The sequence below is a fragment of the Oncorhynchus nerka genome, linkage group LG4, assembly GCF_034236695.1.
Source record: "Oncorhynchus nerka isolate Pitt River linkage group LG4, Oner_Uvic_2.0, whole genome shotgun sequence".
Lineage (NCBI taxonomy): Eukaryota > Metazoa > Chordata > Actinopteri > Salmoniformes > Salmonidae > Oncorhynchus > Oncorhynchus nerka.
In genome coordinates, this window is record NC_088399.1 from 76,960,870 (window position 1) to 76,983,542 (window position 22,673).

The 22,673-nt window shown below is 45.0% G+C and overlaps 2 protein-coding genes across 2 annotated transcripts in view; both read left to right on the top strand.

The window, feature by feature from the left end:
* Positions 1-14,035, top strand: part of ankib1a (ankyrin repeat and IBR domain containing 1a) — a 30,896-nt gene extending 16,861 nt beyond the window's left edge. Inside the window, exons 7-21 of the mRNA XM_029658668.2 lie at positions 3,111-3,228; positions 4,018-4,229; positions 4,635-4,723; positions 4,956-5,100; positions 5,255-5,412; positions 7,028-7,116; positions 7,304-7,434; positions 7,603-7,737; positions 7,990-8,076; positions 8,211-8,277; positions 8,887-9,032; positions 9,190-9,368; positions 9,489-9,540; positions 10,235-10,358; positions 10,444-14,035. Coding sequence (XP_029514528.1) covers positions 3,111-3,228; positions 4,018-4,229; positions 4,635-4,723; positions 4,956-5,100; positions 5,255-5,412; positions 7,028-7,116; positions 7,304-7,434; positions 7,603-7,737; positions 7,990-8,076; positions 8,211-8,277; positions 8,887-9,032; positions 9,190-9,368; positions 9,489-9,540; positions 10,235-10,358; positions 10,444-12,422 — 3,711 coding nt within the window. The 3' untranslated portion in view covers positions 12,423-14,035. The remainder of the gene's footprint in view (positions 1-3,110; positions 3,229-4,017; positions 4,230-4,634; positions 4,724-4,955; positions 5,101-5,254; positions 5,413-7,027; positions 7,117-7,303; positions 7,435-7,602; positions 7,738-7,989; positions 8,077-8,210; positions 8,278-8,886; positions 9,033-9,189; positions 9,369-9,488; positions 9,541-10,234; positions 10,359-10,443) is intronic.
* Positions 14,036-18,975: 4,940 nt separating this feature from the next.
* LOC115128634 (small nuclear ribonucleoprotein Sm D1) lies at positions 18,976-22,177 on the top strand. Its single transcript, XM_029658669.2, has 4 exons — positions 18,976-19,087; positions 19,745-19,821; positions 20,853-21,044; positions 21,957-22,177. The coding sequence occupies exons 1-4, from the start codon at positions 19,074-19,076 to the stop codon at positions 22,031-22,033; spliced, it is 360 nt and encodes a 119-aa protein (XP_029514529.1). The 5' UTR covers positions 18,976-19,073; the 3' UTR covers positions 22,034-22,177.
* Positions 22,178-22,673: the final 496 nt, after the last annotated feature.

Here is a 22,673-nt window from a genome sequence, read left to right on the forward strand (position 1 = left end):
CAGATCCTTTACTCAGTACTTTGTTGAAGCACCTTTGGCAGAGATTACAGCCTCGAGTCTTCGTGGGTATGACGCTACAAGCTTGGCACACCTGTATTTGGGGAGTTTTTCTCATTCTTCTCTGCAGATCCTAAAAAGCTCTGTCAGGTTGGATGGGAAGTGTCGCTGTACAGCTATTTTCAAGTCTCTCAAAAGATGTTTGATCAGGTTCAAGTCCGGGTTCTGGCTGGGCCACTCTCCGTCTGGCCACTTTACCATAAAGGCCTGATTGGTGGAGTGCTGCAGAGATGGTTGGCCTTCTGGAAGGTTCTCCAATCTCCACAGAGTGACTCTGGAGCTCTGTCAGAGTGACCATCGGGTTCTTGGTCACCTCCCTGAACAAGGCCCTTCTCTCCCGATGGCTCAGTTTGGCTGGGCGCCCAGCTCTAGGAAGATTCTTGGTGATTCCAAACTTCTTCCATTTAAGAATGATGGAGGCCACTGTGTTCTTGGGAACCTTCAATGCTGCAGAACTTTTTTGGTACCCTTCCCCAGATCTGTGCCTCAAACACAATCCTGTCTCGGAGCTCTATGGAAAATTCCTTCCACCTCAGTTTTTGCTCCGACATGCAATGTCAACTGTGGGACCTTAATATAGACAAGTGTGTTCCTTTCCAAATCATGTCCAATCAATTGAATTTACCCCAGGTGGACTCCAAAGTCCTCTAAAGTTGTAGAAACAGCTCAAGGATGATCAATGGAAACAGGATGCACCCGAGCTCAATTTCAAGTCTCAGAGCAAAGGGTCTGAATATTTATGTAAATTTGCTGTTTCTGTACATTTGCAAAAATGTCTAAAAACCTGTTTTCGCTTTGTCATTAACAGGTATTGACTCTGTGAAATGGTGCTGCCAAAATAAATCATATACAGAACCAGTATATATATATATATACAATATATATAGATACAGAATTTACACAATCAACATACAGTATATACAGTGCCTTCAGAAAGTATTCATATGGTGAAATCCTTGAGCGGTTTCCTTCCAAAGTGTAATTCATAATTTCACCATGCTCAAAGAGATATTCAATGTCTACCAATAGGTGCCCTTCTTTGGAAGGCATAGGAAAACCTCCCTGGTCTTTGTGGTTGAAATGCACTGAGGGACCTACAGATAATTGTATGTGTGGGGTACAGAGATGAGGTAGTCATTCAGAAATCATGTTAAACACTATTATTACACACAGAGTGAGTCCATGCAACTTCTTATGTGACTTGTTAAGCACATTTTTACTCATTAACCTATTTAGGCTTGCCATAGTAAAGGGGTTGAGTAGTTTTTGACTCAAGACATTTCAACTTTTCATTTTTAATTAATTTGTAAAGATTTCTAAAAACATATTTCATATCATATTTGGTGCAGGTGACTTTGTTTGTCATCTGCGCCGAATACAACATGTGTAGACCTTATAGTGAAATGCTTACTTACAAGCCCTTAACCAACAAGAAAGAGTTAAGAAAATATTTATCAAATAAACTAAAGTAAAAAATAATATAAAGTAACACAATAAAATATCAATAACGAGACTATATACAGGGTGTACCGGGTGTACCGGTACCGAGTCAGTGTGAGGGGGTACAGGTTAGTTGAGGTCATTTGTACATGTAGGTAGGGGTGAAGTGACTGCACAGATAGTAAACAGCGAGTAGCAGCAGTGTACAAAACAAATAGAGAGGTGGGGGGGTCAATGTAAATAGTCTGGGGGCCGTTTGATTAATTGTTCAGCTGTATTATGGCTTGGGGGTAGAAGCTGTTAAGGAGCCTTTTGATCCGAGACTTGGCGCTCTGGTACCGCTTGCCGTGCGGTAGCAGAGAAAACAGTTTATGACTTGGGTGACTGGAGTCTTTGACAACTTTTTGTGCCTTCCTTTGACACCGCCTAGTATAGAGGTCCTGGATGACAGGAAGCTTGGCCCCAGTGATGTACTGGGCTGTACAAACTACCCTCTGTAGTGCCTTACGGTCAGATGTCGAGCAGTTTCCATACCAGGCGGTGATGCAACCGGTCAGGATGCTCTCGATGATGCAGCTGTATAACTTTTTCAGGATCTGGGGACGCATGCAAAATCTTTTCAGTCTCCTGAAGGGGAAAACGTGTTGTCGTGCCCTCTTCACGACTGTCTTGGTGTGTTTGGACCATGATAGTTTGTTGGTGTTGTGGACACCAAGGATCTTGAAACTCTCAACCTGCTCCACTACAGCCCTGTCTGTGTTAATGGGGGCCTGTTCAGCCTTTCTTTTCCTGTAGTCCACGATCAGCTCCTTCATCTTGCTCACATTGAGGGAGAGGTTGTTGTCCTGGCACCACACTGCCAGTTCTCTGACCTCCTTCCTATAGGCTTTCTCATCATTGTCGGTGATCAGGCCTACCACTATTGTGTCGTCAGCAAACTTAATGATGGTGTTGGAGTCGTGCCTGGCCATGCAGTCATGAGTGAATAGGGAGTACAGGAGGGGACTAAGTACACACCCCTGAGGGGCCCCAGTGTTGAGGATCAGCGTGGCAGACGTGTTGTTGTCTACCCTTACCACCTGGGGGCGGCCCGTCAGGATGTCCAGGATCCAGTTGCAGAGGGAGGTGTTTAGTCCCAGGGTCCTTAGCTTATTGATGAGCTTCGTGGGCAGTATGGTGTTAAATGCTGAGCTGAAGTCAATGAACAGCATTCTCACATAGGTGTTCCTTTTGTCCAGGTGGGAAAGGGCAGTGTGGAGTGCGATTGAGATTGCATCATCTTTGACATTATGGGATATTGTGTGGAGGGCAGTGACACAAAATCTCAATTTCATCCATTTTTTATTAACACAATAAAATGTGGAAAAAGTCTTTGCTACTGCAGATACAGTGTCTTGTAAGCCAACATGGGCTGGTCATCTTGAAGATGCAAGACACTATAATAATGAAATAAATCAAGTCACACAAACACACTTTAAATCAGAGATGCATTTGCTGTGAAAAGTAGCCACAGAGGGACAAGCATACTATTATGGTTTTAGATAAAAAATGTTTTCCTAGCTTTTTCAATTCTTAATCTCTCTCTCCCTCTCTCCCTCCCCTCTCATCCCCAGCCCTATGAGGGTTTGAAGCTACAGGACTTGAGGAGACTGAAGGACATGTTGATAGTGGAGACAGCTGACATGCTGCAGGCTCCTCTCTTCACCGCTGAGGCACTGCTCAGAGCACACGGTGTGTGTGTTTCATGTGTGTGTGTTTCATGTGTGTGTGTGTGTGTAAACTGTCTCTGTATCTAATTGGGACACGTAGGAGCTGTTGAAGGTGTGTGTGTGTTTGTGTGTGTGTGTGTATCTAATTGGGACACATAGGAGCTGTTGAAGGTGTGTGTGTCGCTCGAACCTCTCTGTCTCTGTGTATCTAATTGGGACACGTAGGAGCTGTTGAAGGTGTGTGTGTCGCTCTAACCTCTCTGTCTCTGTGTATCTAATTGGGACACGTAGGAGCTGTTGAAGGTGTGTGTGTCGCTCTAACCTCTCTGTCTCTGTGTATCTAATTGGGACACGTAGGAGCTGTTGAAGGTGTGTGTGTCGCTCTAACCTCTCTGTCTCTGTGTATCTAATTGGGACACGTAGGAGCTGTTGAAGGTGTGTGTGTCGCTCTAACCTCTCTGTCTCTGTGTATCTAATTGGGACACGTAGGAGCTGTTGAAGGTGTGTGTGTCGCTCTAACCTCTCTGTCTCTGTGTATCTAATTGGGACACGTAGGAGCTGATGAAGGTGTGTGTGTCGCTCTAACCTCTCTGTCTCTGTGTATCTAATTGGGACACGTAGGAGCTGTTGAAGGTGTGTGTGTCGCTCTAACCTCTCTGTCTCTGTGTATCTAATTGGGACACGTAGGAGCTGATGAAGGTGTGTGTGTCGCTCTAACCTCTCTGTCTCTGTGTATCTAATTGGGACACGTAGGAGCTGATGAAGGTGTGTGTGTGTGTCGCTCTAACCTCTCTGTCTCTGTGTGTAACAGACTGGGACAGGGAGAAGCTTTTGGAAGCTTGGATGAGTGATTCTGAGGAGTGCTGCCAGCGGTCTGGGGTCTTGATGCCCACACCCCCGCCCAGCGGGTGCAATGCCTGGGACACCCTGCCTTCCCCGCGCACCCCTCGCTCCCCCCTCACCCTAACCCTCACCTCCCTCACTGACAGCTGCCTCACCCCAGGGGAGGAGGGAGGGACTACGGTGAGTCACATGACATTTTGGTCCAGGACAGGTTGCACATTTTTGTTCTACCCCAGCACGAGCACACCTGATCCTACTAACCAACCAATCATCAAGCCCTGGCTGCCTGTGTGAGTGTGTAACAGAGTTAAGAACGTACCGTAAGCTCACTCCACAGCTAGCTTGAAATGTTGAGAATGGAGCCATCCAATTAGTAGCTTTTGGGTGTCTCCAACCATTGGAACATTGTTAAGGAGGGCGGTCACGTGTGTTAGCAAAGTAGAGGTCTCGAGTTCCAGCCAGGTATGAACCGAAATGAGCTTGAGAGTGGTACTTGCTAAGCAACGTGACATCCGTAATACATGTGCGTGTTTTGTGTGATGTAGTGTATACCTCTGACTGTGTGGGGTGTCTCTTTCCCTCCAGTGTGGGATCTGCCTGTGTTCCATCTCAGTGTTTGAAGACCCAATAGACATGTCCTGTGGTCATGAGTTCTGCCGAGGCTGCTGGGAAGGGTACGTCACTTACACTGTTTGAATTGAATTAAACACGATGGATCCTCATGGGAAATTCAATTGTCACAGGCCTATACGACACATATTACAATACAGACGTATAAACTGAATAGAAAAATACACACAATCTGGAAGGAAGTAATGCACAGTATAAATGGCAAGAGCAAGCCATATCAATTTAAATATTGACTGTACATCCAATAATGATTGAATTGGATGTGATTTGTTTCAGGTTTCTGAATGTGAAGATCCAGGAGGGTGAGGCTCATAACATCTTCTGTCCTGCCTGTGACTGTTACCAGCTGGTGCCTGTTCAGGTTATAGAGAGTGTTGTCTCCAGAGAGATGGACAAACGATACCTGCAGTTCGACATCAAGGCACGCACACACACATACACATACACACACGCGCACGCACGCACACACATGCACACTCACACACACTATGTCGCTCTCAAAGCATCTTATCTCTCCTCCCTGTCTGCATGTGTGTGTATGTGTGTGTGTGTGTGTGTGCGTGTATCTTCTCTAGGCGTTCGTGGAGAACAACCCATCTATCCGGTGGTGCCCGGCAGTGCGGTGTGAGAGAGCGGTCAGGCTGACCAGACCTGGTCCGGGGGTCAACCACCTGGGGTTCCCCCTGCTGCCCTCCCCTGCAGTCGACTGTGGCAAGGGTCACCTCTTCTGCTGGTACACACACATCAGACCGTCTCATGGGGAAAAGTCTCAAACGTAGAGAATGATACAGTGCATTCAGAAAGTATTCAGACCCGTTCACTTTTTCCACATTTTGTAACGTTACAACCTTATTCTAAAATGGATTAAATTAATGTTTTTCCTCATCAATCTACACACAACACCCCATAATGACTAAGCAAAAACAGGTTTTTAGAAGTAAAAAACAGAAATATGACATTTACATAAGTATTCAGACCCTTTGCTGTGAGACTGGATATTGAGCTCAGGTGAATCCTGTTTCCATTGATCATCCTTGAGATGTTTCTACAACTTGATTGGAGTCCACCTGTAGTAAATTCAATTGACTGGACAAGATTTGGAAAGGCACACACCTGTCTATATTAAGGTCAAGGAGGTGACCAAGAACCCGATGGTTACTCTGACATAGTTCCAGAATTCCTCTGTGGAGATGGGAGAACCTTCCAGAAGGACAATCATCACTCCACGAATCAGGCCTTTATGGTAGAGTGGCCAGACAGAAGCCACTCCTCTGTAAAAGGCACATGACAGCCCACTTGGAGTTTTCCAAAAGGCACCTAAAGGACTCAGACCATGATCAATCCAAGATTGAACTCTTGGCCTGAATGCCAAGCATCACGTCTGGAGGAAACCTGGCACCATCCCTACGGTGAAGCATGGTGGTGACAGCATCATGCTGTGGGGATGGTTTTCAGCAGCAGGGACTGGGAGACTAGTCAGGATCGAGGGAAAGAGGAATGGAGCAAAGTACAGAGAGATCGTTGATGAAAACCTGCTCCAGAGCGCTCAGGACCTCAGACTGGGGCGAAGGTTCACCTTCCAACAGGACAACAACCCTAATTACACTGCCAAGACAACGCAGGAGTGGCTTTGGGACAAGTCTCTGAATGTCCTTGCGTGGCCCAGCCAGAGCCCGGACTTGAACCCGATCAAACATCTCTGGAGAAACCTGAAAATAGCTGTGCAGTGACGCTCCCCATCCAACCTGACAGAGCTTAAGAGGATCTGCAGAGAAGAATGGGAGAAACTCCCCAAACACAGGTGTGCCAAGAAGACTCAAGGCTCACTGCCAAAGGTGCTTTAACAAAGTTCTGAGTAAAGGGTCTGAATACTTATGTAAATGTGATGTTTCTGGGTTTAAAAATAAATAATTTGGAAACATTTCTAGAAATCTGTTTTTGCTTTGTGCAGATTGATGAGGATAAAAAAATGTAATCAATTTTAGAATAAGGCTGTAACATAACAAAATGTGGAAAAAGTGAAGGGGTCTGAATACTTTCCGAATGCACTGTATATTTATATTCGTCCCCCTCTCTTACTCTCTTCCTCCATCTGTCTCCCTCCTCTCTCTCCCCTCTGTCTTCCATCTGTCTCTCTCTCCCTCTATTCCTCTCTCTCTTCCTCCATCTGTCTCTCTACTCTCTATCTCTCTCTCCCCCTCTTCTTCTCTCTCTCTTCCTCTGTCTCTCCCCTCTCTCTCTCCCCCTCTTCTTCTCTCTCTCTCCCTCTGTCTCTCCTCTGTCCCTCCCCTCTCTCTCCTCTCTCTCTCTCTCTCTCTCTCCTCTCCTCTATCTGTCTCTCTCTCCAGGGAGTGTCTAGGTGAGGCCCATGAGCCATGCGACTGTCAGACATGGAGGATGTGGCTGCAGAAAGTCTCAGAGATGAAGCCAGAAGAGTGTGAGCACAGACACACACACACACACACACACACACACAGATATACAGTATGTTATAATAAACGCATGATTGTATATGCTGATCTTGGTATGTGTGTGTGCATTTGATCTTGGTATGTGTGTGCGTGCATGTTGGTGATGTTTGTGTACATGTGCGAATGTGTTTGTATGTGTGTGTGTGTATCCAGTGGCAGGTGTATCGGAGTCGTATGAGGATGCAGCTAACTGTCTGTGGTTGTTAACCAACTCTAAACCCTGTGCCAACTGCAAGTCTCCCATACAGAAGAATGAGGGCTGCAACCACATGCAGTGTGCCAAGGTACATACACACACCTCACACACACACACACACCAGCTTTGCTACATTTTAATGGCGTTGAGGAAGATATTGAAGCAGTCCCAACATAGAGCCTTGTGGGACACCATATTAAAGCAATAAGACAGGGTTATTACCATGTATTTACAACACCTCTTTCTCTGTCTGCAGTGTAAATATGATTTCTGCTGGATCTGTCTGGAGGAGTGGAAGAAACACAGCTCTTCAACTGGAGGATACTACCGCTGTACACGCTATGAGGTCATCACACAGCTAGAGGAGCAGTCCAAAGAGATGACTGGAGAGGTACACACACACACACACACATACTTGTTTTTCTATCCCCGTTGTGACCTAAAATAGATTTACATTAAAAATCCTATTTTCCCTAACGCCTAACCCTAATTCTAACCCTAAACCTAACCCTAAGCTTAAAATGGGGATATTTGTGGATTTCAGGTCCCCACAAGGATAGAAGAACAACATACCACACACACTAGAACTGCACACACTCTGACATTTTACGTTAAGTATTTGACAGGAGTGTGTGTTTTTCAGGCGGAAAAGAAGCACAAGAGTTTTCAGGAGTTGGACCGCTTCATGCACTATTACAGCCGCTATAAGAACCATGAACACAGCTATAAGGTAACACACACACAGCATGATATTGTATTTATGATATCTACCAATGTTGTTTTCTAAAATGTGATGTCTCTCCCTATCCCTCTCGCTCTCTCTCTTTCTCTACCCCCCTGTATCTTCTCTCTTTCTCTTTCTAGTTAGAACAGAGACTATTGAAAACAGCCAAAGAGAAGATGGAACAGCTGAGTAGAGCCTTCATTGGATGTGAGTCTCTGACCTACCTGACTCTACTTTCTACCTCAGAGGCTGTCCCTGCCTCTCCTCTTGTATAATGATGGAGGGAGAGGATGGTGTGTGTGAGTGTGTGTGTATTTGTGTGTTTCTAACAGAAGTGTGTGTGTATTTGTGTGTTTCTGTTTCTAACAGCAGTGTGTGTGCGTGTGTGTCTAACAGCAGTGTGTGTGTATTTGTGTGTTTCTGTGTCTAACAGCAGTGTGTGTGTATTTGTGTGTCTCTAACAGCAGTGTTTGTGTGTTTCTAACAGCAGTGTGTGTCTCTCCTCTAGGTGAGGGCTCCCCCCCAGACACCAGGTTTATAGAGGACGGTGTGTGTTTCTAACAGCAGTGTGTGTCTCTCCTCTAGGTGAGGGCTCCCCCCCAGACACCAGGTTTATAGAGGACGGTGTGTGTTTCTAACAGCAGTGTGTGTCTCTCCTCTAGGTGAGGGCTCCCCCCCAGACACCAGATTTATAGAGGACGGTGTGTGTTTCTAACAGCAGTGTGTGTCTCTCCTCTAGGTGAGGGCTCCCCCCCAGACACCAGATTTATAGAGGACGGTGTGTGTTTCTAACAGCAGTGTGTGTCTCTCCTCTAGGTGAGGGCTCCCCCCCAGACACCAGATTTATAGAGGACGGTGTGTGTGAGTTGTTGAAGACACGTCGTGTGTTGAAGTGTTCCTACCCCTACGGATTCTTCCTCCAGCCGCACAGCACACAGAAGGAGATATTTGAACTCATGCAGGTGTGTGTGTGTGTGTGTGTGTGTGTGTGTGTGTGTGTGTGTGTGTGTGTGTGCGTGCGTGCGTGCGTGTGCGTGTGTGTGTGAGAGAAAGATGAATTCCTCACCCTCCACTCTCTCCCTATTTCTCTACCCTTCTACTCATCTTTCTGTTCCCCAGACTGATCTGGAGATGGCGGTGGAGGACTTGGCTCAGAAGGTGAACCGTCCCTACCTGCGTACGCCGTGTCATAAGATAGTCAGCGCTGCCTGTCTGGTACAGCAGAAGAGAGAGGAGTTCCTGGCCTCGGTGGCTAGAGGGGTGGCCCCTAACGACTCACCTGAAGTACCTAGGAGGAGGTGAGGGAGAGAGGGAGACCGACAGAAAGAGAGAGAGAGAAAGAGATCTTTTTCCCAACAGGCAGTAGACAGAACAGGGTTGGCCTTTCTTTACAAAGCTCTATATTGAATGTGTTTCAGTTTCCCTGCTGGATCATGGGACTGGGAGTACCTGGGATTCACCTCTCCTGAGGTAACTACACATAACACTATGGTCAAGCTTTTATACTGTTTCTCTATGAGAATTTGAGCAACAGGTCCATATTTGTAGCCACATCCTCCATCTTAGCACAAACATCCATGTTACCACACGGCAGGTAGCCTAATGGTTATAGTGTTGGACTAGTAACCAGAAGGTTGCAAGATTGAATCCCTAGCTGTCATTCTGCCCCTGAACAAGGCAGTTAACCCACTGTTCCTAAGCCGTCATTGAAAATAAGAATTTGTTCTTAACTGACTGGCCTAGTTAAATAAAGGTAAAATAAAAAATAACTAACCTGTATAATGTACTACCTGTATAATATACTACCTGTATAATATACTACCTGTATAATGTACTACCTGTATAATGTACTACCTGTATAATGTACTACCTGTATAATATACTACCTGTATAATGTACTACCTGTATAATGTACTACCTGTATAATATACTACCTGTATAATATACTACCTGTATAATGTACTACCTGTATAATGTACTACCTGTATAATGTACTACCTGTATAATGTACTACCTGTATAATATACTACCTGTATAATATACTACCTGTATAATATACTACCTGTATAATGTACTACCTGTATAATGTACTACCTGTATAATATACTACCTGTATAATATACTACCTGTATAATGTACTACCTGTATAATGTACTACCTGTAGGAGTATGCTGATTTCCAGTACCGGCGGAGACACCGGCCGCGTCGTAGAGGAGACATGCCGAGTTTACACAGTCTGAGGAGCAACAGCAGTACTCCTGAGCCCAACCAGAACCCTGAGAATACAGGTACACACACACACACACAGTCATTTATCAGTAGGGCCTGTGTTTCTTTGACGTTTTCTTGTGTTGTTATTGTTACGTGTGACAGAGGTCCTCCAGGAGAGAGTTGAGGGGCGGAGACAGCCTCTGAGGTCACTGGATGAAGATGACCCCAACATTCTACTGGCCATCCAACTGTCACTACAGGACTCACGGAGGGAGAGAGAAATGGAGAGAGGGATGGGAGGAGGATTGGAAAGAGGCTCTGGTGTGATTGAGGGCCCAGGGCTTGGGTCTGGACAGGGTCTGGATATAGGGCCAGTAATGGGTCCAGTGGTGGGGAGCCTCAGTGAGACTCAGGACCCCTCCAGCGTGGGTGGTTCTTTGGGGGCCAGTGGCTCCTCTAACCTCCCTAGACCAGACCCTAACCAGTCGCTAAATGCTGAGCTGTTAGAGCTAGGAGAAAGTCTGATGAGACTGGGACAAATAACTACTCCATATACCCTAGACAACACTAATATCCCTACGCCATATAGCTTAGATCACACCTACGACCACTACAACCCTTCCCCCAGGTACAGTCAGAGTCAGGACCTTAGCTACACATCTTATACAACTGACCACAGCTATGCTGTTCTGGAACCTGACCTCAGCACACCTTATACACACGGCTACGGTCACACCTGTGATCATAACCAGGACCACACCACTATCAACATTCCCTTCACTCCAGAACACGACCATAATTGTGGTCAAAACCAAAACCGTGGCCATCCCACTATCAATGCCTTCTACAGTTCTGTTCACTGCCAACCCAGCCTCTACACTGAAACATCTCCTTCTCACACAGACCTTACAGCATCTTCTAGCCCTAAACACACAAGCCTTTACCCCTCAGACCCAGAGCCATATGCTATGTTCAGCCTTCCCCATAACCCTGAACCAGACCAAACCATCTCTTGCACCCAGGACACACATCCTGACCAGAACCACCACCATTGCTGCCACTCCAGCCACTACACCCCTAACACAGACCCTTACACCCCTAACCCAGACCCTTACACCCCTAACCCAGACCCTTACACCCCTAACACAGACCCTTACACCCCTAACCCAGACCCTTACACCCCTAACCCAGACCCTTACACCCCTAACACAGACCATTACACCCCTAATCCAGACCCTTACACCCCTAACCCAGACCCTTACACCCCTAACCCAGACCCTTACACCCCTAACCCAGACCATTACACCCCTAATCCAGACCCTTACACCCCTAACCTAGACCATTACACCCCTAACCCAGACCCTTACAACCCTAACCCAGACCATTACAACCCTAACCCAGACCCTTACAACCCTAACCTGGACCCTTACGCCCCTAACCCAGACTACACCTCGAATCCTGACTCATGCCGCACTTCCTCAGACCCCCACGGCCTGCTCCCCTCCCCAGACCCAGAACTCCTCTCCCCAGTGGTCCCTCCAGGTGGTCCCTTCACCCCCAGTGACCCGGGCTGCCTGGAGCGCCTGGACCCCTCAGCTGAAGCCCTGCTCCTGGACAACATCATGGCCTGGATCCAACACACACACCCCCAGGACAGCCCCCAGAACATCGACCTCATCCCCTCAGCTAGCTCCGAGACTGGCTCACCCACGGAGAAATACTCACCTCCGGACACAGAGACAGACTCACCCACTGTTTCACCCCAAGATGGTGGGGACCCAAAGAGTGATTCCCCTCCTGACGCCCAGGCCAGTTTCAGCGGGGAGGCCCTAGCCGAGCTACGGCAGGCCCAGGAGGGAGAGGCGGGTAGGGGACAGGCTGGCTCCCCCGGCCCTGGAGACAGCCTGGAGGTTAAAAGACCCAGCACTCTGGATCTGGAGTGTTGTGAGGAGTGTGTGGAGTGTGTAGTCACAGGGTTTGTGTCGGAACTGTCGCAGGACGCAATGGACACACACATACACTCACACACACACTGTGGAGATGACAACCTCACTCCTACCAAGACAGACTCAAGCCCCACCGCCTGGGTAGTGGAGGACCAATCACGCGCGGAGTGGGAAGAGCAAGTTCACCTGGTGTGACAACAGACAGACAGATGACAGAGAGCAGGAGGAAGAGAGGAGGAGAGTGGGAGCGAGGTAACGATAAGCAGCAGTGACAGAGAGGAGGGAGAGAAAAGCTGAGAGAGAAAAGAGAGGAAGAGAGTGTGATTAATAGCATTATCAGAGAAAGAGCTTAGGAAAGATTTGGGGATGAAAAGCACTTAGAGGAAAGAACAGGATAAAAGTCTGACATTAAACATGGGGTGTCCACCCGATTTAGCTTGCTGGGCACCGAAAGCTAATTAGTATATTTGACCAAGTTCTGGTCAGGTCATGTGACCCAGATCTGGTCAGGTCATGTGACCCAGATCTGACCAGGTCATGCAGTGACCAGAGTTGATCAGAGCAGATGAGATGTGTTTAAATACAATCAAATATGAGTGACTTTAGTGATTTTATCGTCCATATCCATTCCACTACTGATGGACTGACTATGTGGTCTCCTCAGCCTAAGACCAGGGCGAGTTGTTTTACTGTTTATTCAACCTTTATTTATCCAGATCAAAACTCCATGACAGAGAGAGAGAGAGAGGGACCGTGACATGGCTACTCTTTAGAAACAGTCCACGCCTGAGTTGATCAGTGTGCCTCATTTTTATTGAGAATCTCCTTTTTTTCATATGGAACCTCAAGCAACATGCAAAGAATAGTATGACTATTATTACTACTATAGGGTTGTTTTGTTTTTGACAAGGTTTCCTTTCCTCTTGATATAAGATGTGTTTTTGGAAGCAGCTGTGGTCTGTGGTCATATGTATCAAGCCTCTCAGAGTAGCTGATCTAGGACCAGGTCCTCCCTGTCTATTTAATCTTATTCATTATGATCTAAAAAGGCTCAATTGATCCTAGATCAGCACTTCTACTCTCCCAGGTCTTTGACTAGGTACAGGACAGGAAGCTGTTATTTTTCTTGTGTTGGTGTTATAGAGATGGTTAGCACTGGTAGGATGATTATAATATAGTCAACTTTATAGAGATGAATCTGCAGTCTACAAGAGTTTATAATATAATTTCTAAAATCATATTTATCTTATTTAATTGTAATAAGCTGCTTAAACAAAGTAGTCATTGGATATAGAATAACATTTAGAAATGCAACCATGGTTTAACTTAACTGTTGGGTGTAGTGTGCAACCATCTGGAGTAGTGCACTAGTTTATAGTAGGGTGCGATGTGACGTGCGCTGATCATACAAAACATGAAATGGAACACTGAAGTCTGGATTTGGAGTGTATTTTTTTGTACAACACCACTGTTTTAAGTTAAGATAATTGTTTATTTAGTCCAATTTTATTCACACTAAGGTTTTTATTAGATTTCTTTTTGTTTTCTTTGTTTTGTATTTTCTTGGTACTTAATTGAAAGTTTCAAGGCCAGTGGCTGTGTGTCATAGTTTGTAACCCAGGCATCTGATTTTTATATTACTGTACCCTGGCAACCATAAACCTTGTTGTTATTTGCACTTTCATAGGTGATACTTGATACATTCCCAGTCCATATGAAAGACAGTGACGTTCGATGTGTGGCCAAGGAGTGAAAGTATTAGTAAAACGTTTACTCTCAATAAAAAAAAAGATAAAAAAAAAAACACATTTCTTTCAATTTACTTTTCTTTCAATGATATTAACTACATATTTTGTCACTATAGAATTCTTGCGTCATGATACAGTAAAAAGGCTTTCAACAAGGGAGTTGGACAACCTCATTAAACAACATTATCGATGAAGGAAGGTGCACCAACACAATTGCTCATTAACAATGGAATGCTAGTACTTCTGTCAAAGGGTTTCAACATACATCGACTGAATCTTTCCTGTCACGCATTTCTGTGATTTTCTATCAAACACTAGATGTTCCAAAGATTTGTATAACTTGTTTTATCTGTGGTTGTTTGAGGAATGAATCGAGGAATCCGGGAGAAAGAGATTGTGCTTGTTTGAAATGGAAAAGTGTTGCGGTAGCTTTTTATAAAGAAGAACATCAAGACGAAGCAGCTGCTTTATAAGTGGGATGCACTGTTGAGCGCTACATACCGAGGGGTTCGTGCTGATTGTACGGAGATTGTGACAGCCGGTTAAATGGGGTCCCTTGAGAAGGCAAGAACAAGATGTATGTCAGGAGAAGTGTAGTATTATCATAAGGAGACGTATACTTGGAACACGGAGGAAGAATGGAGGGAAAAAGAGGCAGCGGAGGACTAAGAGAGAGGGTGGAAGAGGGTGAGTTTGAGTTGGTTAAAAATGGCGGGAAAAGGGGAGATGTTTGATAAAGAAGAATGGTAGAAAGTGTAAGCTGTAAATTGAAGTTAGTTGAAGACAGGAGGAGAAATTGATGTGAATGATGGCGACGTATCGGAGGTCAAAGGTGAAGTTCTCGAAGCCAGGAGCTTGCACCGAGGGTCCGGATAAAGATGAGTCAGTGATAGTAGGAGTGGAAAAAGTGGACCCTTGCCTTTTGGCTGATCCATTTCTGGTTTCAGGGTGGGTGAAAACACAGTTGGGTGTTGTGGAATCGGTGAGGGTAACCAGAAGTGGTTTTGTGATAACTGTTTGTGTTTCTGCTGGTCAGAGACAGCAGGCGCTCCGTGTTAAACGAATGGGGGCAAGAGATGTGAATTGTTTTGCTCTCAAGAAAAGGGTGCCATTGAATGGAGTGATTCCTGGGGTAGTGGTAAATTAGAAAGTTGACCAACTGAAGGGAAATAAGTGCACTCAGGCTATCCATAAGGCCAAGCAAGGTTAGTTACTTTAAAGAGCTGTTCTCTGTGGGTTTAACCCCAAGGAGTTCTGGAAAACACCTGGAGAATAAACCCTCCTCCTCACAGCTGCCCATGTCCCTTAATGTTGATGATGTGGTTGTTACTAACAAGGAGCACATGGCTGGGCTCTTTAATCACCACTTCATTAAGTCAGGATTCCTATTTGACTCAGCCATGCCTCCTTGCCCCGATGCTCCTCCCTCTTTTTCCTCTGCCCCGCTACAAAGTTTTTCCCTGCAGGCAGTCACTGAGTCCAAGGTGCTAAAGGAGCTCCTTAAACTTGACCCCAAATAACCTTCTGGGTCAGAAGGTTAATTCTTCTTTAAGGTTGCAGCCCCTATCATCACCAAGCCTATCTCTGACCTTTTTAACATGTCTCTCCTTTCTGGGGAGGTTCCCAATACTTGGAAGGCATCCATTGGGCGTACTTTATTTAAAGGGGAGATCAAGCTGATCCTAACTGTTATAGGCCAATTTCTATTTTGCCTTGTTTATCAAAAGTGTTGGAAAAACTTGTCAAGAATTAACTGACTGGCTTTCTTGACGTCTATAGTATTCTCTCTGGTGTGCAATCTGGTTTCCGCTCAGGTTATGAATTTGTCACTGCAACCCTAACTGTCCTAAATTATGTCACCATTTCCCTTGATTCTAAGCAATGTTGTGCTGCTATTTCTATTGACTTGGCCAAAGATCTTTATATGGTAGATCATTCCATTCTTGTGGGCCGGCTAAGGAGTATTTGTGTCTCTGAAGGGTCTTTGGCCTGGTTTGCTAACTACCTCTCTCAACGAGTGCAGTGTATAAAGTCAGAATATCTGCTGCTTCAGACACTGCCTGTCACCAAGGGAGTACCCCAAGGCTAGATCCTAGGCCCCACGCTCTTCTCAATTTACAACAACATAGCACAGGCAGTAGGAAGCTCTCTCATCCATTTATATGCAGATGATACAGTCTTACACTCAGCTGGCCCCTCCCGGGATTTTGTGTTAAACGCTCTACAACAAAGCTTTCTTACTGTCCAGCAAGCTTTCTCTCCCCTTAATCTTGTTCTGAACACCTCCAAAACAAAGGTCATGTGGTTTGGTAAGAAGAATGTCCCTCTCCCCACAGGTGTGATTACTGCCTTTGAGGGTTTAGATCTTGAGGTAGTCACCTCATAAAAGTACTTGGGAGTATGGCTAGACGGTGCACTGTCCTTCTCTTAGCACATATCAAATCTGCAGGCTAAAGTTAAATCTAGACTTAGTTTCCTCTATCATAATCGCTCGTCTTTCACACCAGCTGCCAAACTAACCCTGATTCAGATGACCATCCTACCCATGCTAGATTTATGGAGATGTAATTTATAGATCAGCAGGTAAGGGTGCTCTCGAGCGGCTAGATGTTCTTTACCATTCGGCCATCAGACTTGCCACCAATGCTCCTTATAGGACACATCACAGCACTCTATACTCCTCTGTAAACTGGTCATCTCTGTATACCCATCGCAAAACACACTGGTTGATACTTATTTATAAAACGCTCTTAGGCCTCACTCCCCCCTATCTGAGATATCTACTGTAGCCCTCGTCATCCACATTCAACACCTGCTATGGCAGTCACATTCTGTTAAAGGTCCCCAAAGCACACACATCCCTGGGTCGCTCCTCTTTTCAGTTCGCTGCAGCTAGCAACTGGAACAAGCTGCAAAAAAACACTCAAACTGTTTTATCTATTAATTCAAAGACTCAATCATGGACACTTACTGACAGCTGCTTTGTGTGATGTATTGTTGTCTTTACCTTCTTGCCCTTTGTGTTGTTGTCTGTGCCCAATAATGTTTGTATCTAAGTGTGCGTTCTCTAATTCTCTCCTTCTCTCTTTCTTTCTCTCTCTCGGAGGACCTGAGCCCTAGGACCATGCCCCAGGACTACCTGACATGATGACTCCTTGCTGTCCCCAGTCCACCTGGCCATGCTGCTGCTCCAGTTTCAACTGGCCTGGGCCCTAGGACCATGTCCCAGGACTACCTGACATGATGACTCCTTGCTGTCCCCAGTCCACCTGGCCATGCTGCTGCTCCAGTTTCAACTGTTCTGCCTTACTATTATTCAACCATGCTGGTCATTTATGAACATTTGAACATCTTTGGCCACGTTCTGTTATAATCTCCACCCGGCACAGCCAGAAGAGGACTGGCCACCCCACATATGCTCTCTCTAATTCTCTCTTTCTTTCTCTCTCTCGGAGGACCTGAGCCCTAGGACCGTGCCCCAGGACTACCTGACATGATGACTCCTTGCTGTCCCCAGTCCACCTGGCTGTGCTGCTGCTCCAGTTTCAACTGTTCTGCCTTATTATTATTCGACCATGCTGGTCATTTATGAACATTTGAACATGTTCTGTTATAATCTCTACCCGGCACAGCCAGAAGAGGACTGGCCACCCCACATAGCCTGGTTCCTCTCTAGGTTTCTTCCTAGGTTTTGGCCTTTCTAGGGAGTTTTTCCTAGCCACCGTGCTTTTACACCTGCATTGTTTGCTGTTTGGGGTTTTAGGCTGGGTTTCTGTACAGCACTTTGAGATATCAGCTGATGTACGAAGGGCTATATAAATAAATTTGATTTGATTTGATTTGATTTGTACCTTGTTTTTTGCTGCTAGCATGTTGTGCTGCTGCCATGGTGTGTTGTCATATGTTGCTGCCATGCTATGTTGTTGACTTAGGTCTCTCTTTATGTTTTGTTGTGGTGTCTCTCTTGTCGTAATGTGTGTTTTGTCTTATATTTTTATTTTTAATTCCAGCCCCTATCCCGCAGAAGGCATTTTGCCTTTTGGTAGGCCATCATTGTAAATAATAATTTGTTCTTAACTGACTTGCCTAGTTAAATAAAGGTTAATATATATATACAGTGGGAGATTCCCAGTGTTTGTGCTGCTCATTGTTTGGTGCGATGCAGACAGGGTGAAAGTGGTGAAACAGAAGAGTCATTGTCTGTTCTTTTGAGTTTTGATGTCGAGTCTTGCCAGAAAAAGTGATAGGAAATATAAGTTATCCTGTATGAACTTTTGTGCCAAATACATTATGTTGTTACAGGTGTCAAGCTTATGGGCATGTGGCATCAGTGTGTAGGAGGGAGGTTCCTAGGTGTGCAGAAGGGAATGAGACAAAGGAGTGTGTAGTATTGGGGAAAGTAATGGTATGTGTTAATTGTAAGGGTACCCATGGGGCTGGGAATCAGAAATGTCTCGTGCGAGAGAGGCAGGTTGAGGTTTCCAGGGTTAGAGTAATGCAGAAGTTGTCATATGCTGAGGCATTGAAGAAAGTAGAGGAATATGGGTTAAGGGGAGGGGGATTTATAGCAATGGTTCTCAACTGTACTGCACTGATGGAATGTAAAGTCACAGAAAATAGAGGTTGTGGTGGCAGCTGCAGAGTGGTATTTGGTTGTGCAAGAATTGATAGTTGAATAGTTACAGGGTGTGTTAAGTGCTGGTGTCCCATCCTTTCAGGCTGTTGGCCTAAAGTAGGACTACATTGATTTAAATAGTGGAGTATGGTATTTAGTTATTATTATTATGATTTATTATTTGTGAGTTTAGTGTTAGATGGTAGGGTATTTGACAACAAAACAATTCAAGCAACGTATAAGGGAGTCATACTCCAGTCTAGTACGTGGCGGTAATGCAACATTTATTGGATGCCAACAGCTGTTAAACCGCATTAAAGAAGAATCTGTTTTCTTTATGCATTTCCTGGTTCTGGAGCGTTTTTATGACGCCGACGTTCCTGCGACGAAACGTATTTTATACACAGCGGCCTGTGCGTTCAGTTCTACGCTGTAATTTTTTTGTCTTTGGTGGAGATTTTGTCTCTGCAAATCATCACCAACATGAAACTCGTACGGTAAGAATATTCAACAAAATTATCTTTAGTCTTATGCTTAGATGAAAGGTGAAAAGTACGGGTTTTGTGTCGCTGGATGGATTTAGATTTGGAGTGCGAGCTGTTCGCTAAATTCTGAGGCGGGAAGCAGCTAACTGAATTGAATGAATGAATGAGCGACGTGCAGAAGTGACTAGATAGCCAACTTTCTATAACGTTAACGAATGGACCTCTAGCCGCGGAATACGCCATAAACATCGATTATTGACGTATCTGCCGCTGAGAACTAACTAGTTACTTTGTATGCACAACTGTTGTTTGCTAGCCACCGATATGCTAACTTGCTTTTAGTTAATTAACCACTGCAGTGTGTAGGCAGGGCCCTGACAGATTACCCACAACAACCAATGGTTCAAAAACAATGTGTTCTTGTTTAAATTCAGTTTCCATGACAAGTCATCCGGTTTGTGTTTGTCATTTTCGTTTGTGTTGGACATTGTAGTCATTGCAAACTAGGTAGTTCTTACTAGGTACCGCCCCATTGTCTATTGAAGTTGTCTGTGTCGATATTGTTTATAGGGCTTTGATGACTAGCAAGCTAGTATGTATTCACAGACTTGATAAACTGCATTCATTATAACATTGCCTCTAATATCCATGACTTTTCTCCTCCTGTAGCTTTTTGATGAAACTCAGCCACGAGACTGTGACCATTGAGCTGAAGAATGGCACCCAGGTCCATGGAACAATCACAGGTATAGACCCTGCCCCCTCTGTCTGTCTGAGTAGGATTATTGAGATGCCTCTGAATATAAACAAAGTATAGGGTGTTGTATCAGGTACAGTCTAAACCTGTGATCTTCAACCTTTTCTAGCATGTTAAGAGCTACTCATTTTTCCCCTAGCCATTAAATTGGCACATTCTTCTCCAGGTCCTTTTTTAAATGTGTTTTTTAATTTAACTGGGCAAGTTGGTTAAGAACACATTCTTCTGTACAATGATTGCCTACCCTGGCCAAACCCTCCCCTAACCCGAACAACGCTGGGCCAATTGTGAGCCGCCCTATGGGACCGATCATGGCCAGTTGTGATACAGCCTGTGCTCGAACCTGGGTTTGTGGTGATGCTTTGCCTTAGACCGCTGCGCCACTCAGGATCCCCAGTGTGAAAGAGGAAGTAGTGTACTGTTTTCTGCCAATATACCTGGTAAAATAATGGTTAATAAACAACTAAGGGGGCCCTATAAAATCTGATTCCCCCAAAAATTATGTTCTATGTTTTATTTTTCCTGGTTTCCACTCATAATTACAATTGTTTGAAGAGAAACAATTCAATTGGATGTTTTGAGTTATGCCAATACTTAAATCACCTTTATTATTTTTGGTTTTGAAGAAAACTAAGACGTTTAAATTTTGTGTAATTCCCCTTTAATTGTGCATCTGGCTCATTTATTTATTTTATTTTATTGCACATCTAGCAAGTGAGGAATGTGCCATCTAGTGATGTTTCTGCTGCTGCTCATTTCATGGCAAAGTTTGCAAATAATGATATACTTCTGCCAGGTAAGCCTACTTTGCAGTTAACATTTAATTGAGAAGGTTTTGGGGAGACTATTTCTGTCAACCCACAAGACTGGTATCATACCACACAGACGGGCAATATTGCTGGAAATTAATTGGCAGATATTGTTCGGTTTGGCTTTTTAAGCCAATAGTGGCTAACCAGGGGTGGGATAATGTCAATGTTGCATTGATGATTAACAATGGTCATTAACTGTGTGTCCCAGGTGTGGATGTGAGTATGAACACTCATCTGAAGGCGGTAAAGATGACTCTGAAGAACCGTGAGCCCACCCAGCTGGAGAGCCTCAGTATCCGTGGGAACAACATCAGATACTTCATCCTGCCGGACAGCCTGCCGCTGGACACTCTGCTGGTCGACATAGAACCCAAGGTCAAGAGCAAGAAGAGAGAGGCTGGTGAGTACACAGGGATGGACGTAGAGAGATGGTGGGGAGGGAGCTGGACATAAAACCCAAGGTCAAGTCCAAGAATAGAGTGGCTGGTGAGTACACTAGGAAGATAGGAGGCGGTGGTGCTTGTCGGCATATCGGTAGAATATCAGAGGTTCTTCTCCAATCCTCTTCCCTTTGACGTTTTGAGGAGGCAATGGGAGAGGATGCCAGCAATACTTTCCACATTCAACCTAAGTCTGCCTAGATCAGTGTTCACTCCTGATCCTGGAGAACTACAGGGTCTGTAGGCTTTCGAGCCAGCCCAGAAACGACACAGTAGAGTTAGCTTGCCAACGCCTTTTTGATTAATTCAGTGAGGTGTTCTATTGCTTAGCTGGAACTTAAACACACTACAGCTGTTCAGGACCATGAGCAAAGACCAGCAGTCTGTTGAACTATTCGTTTTGTAAAGTTGTAACTAGGTTGAGAGTAATTGTGTACTAGAATGTGGGGTGACGTAATGTGGCCGACCTTCCTTCTGGAGTGCTACTGGGTATTTGGGTGTTTTGAGCCTGCCACAGCCGCCATATTGAAAGTTGGAGGTTGAACTGTTTCGTAGCCACACTGGTTAGAGGTTTCATAAATCCACAGTGGTTCTGTCTGAGTTAGGGTTGGGTGAGTTGCATAGCATTTATAATGCCTAGCTTCTGATGACTGTGGTCTCACCTTTGAACATGTGCTTCATCAGACCCAAATTAAAACTAGCAAATCAGCCACATTAATATTAGGCAAACGCTGTTCCGTAAGAAACGGCTCCCAACAATGAGCTTGACAACAAGTCCTGAGGACGAGGATGGGGGAGTCCAAGTATTTGTGGTGCATAACTTATCTCTAATCATCTCCTCTTCCTTAATCTCCCTCCATTTCTCTCTCCAGTGGCTGGGCGTGGAAGGGGCAGAGGAAGAGGGCGTGGCAGGGGGAGAGGCCGAGGCAGGGGAGGGCCCAGGAGATGATCGCCATGACTACGCGGCTATCAGTCATATCCTATTGTTTGTACAACAACATTTTTGTTTTGTCATTTTTCTGAGGAAACTTGTGAATCCCGAGCCCGACTTGTTTCTTATTTTGTATATTAAAGATGTTCCACATGAACAGAAGTGTTTTGAGTACTTTATTATCATACTTGTTTTGGCTGTTGTGTAGTTGGTCCAGTTGTTAGCAGTGATGGGTCGTTTGCAAACTAACTGCTTTCTTTTTTAACGGATGTCTTTTTGAACATATGAAAGAGCCATTCATTTGACTCCCTGATTTGTGTACTGTTACTACTGCTTTTGGATCTCCAGATAACGATTTATCTGTAGATAAGTACTAACCATTCTCTGAAGATGGTAATTCCTCACTGCAGGAACAGTCGGCGGTGAGGAGAGAGCCTAATTCTGGTCCGCATTCATTTTTGCAGTGGGGATGTTTATATATATTTTTTAGTTAGTATAGAGTGCTGTGATGTGTCCTATAAGGAGCATTGGTGGCAAGTCTGTTAGTGTTTGAACGCCTATTACGATCTGGCAGACAACTTGAGGCACTACTGAATGAAGAGCTGGTTCAGAACAAAATTAACAGTTACTTTTTTCTGACTGGAGCCACATGATCCAG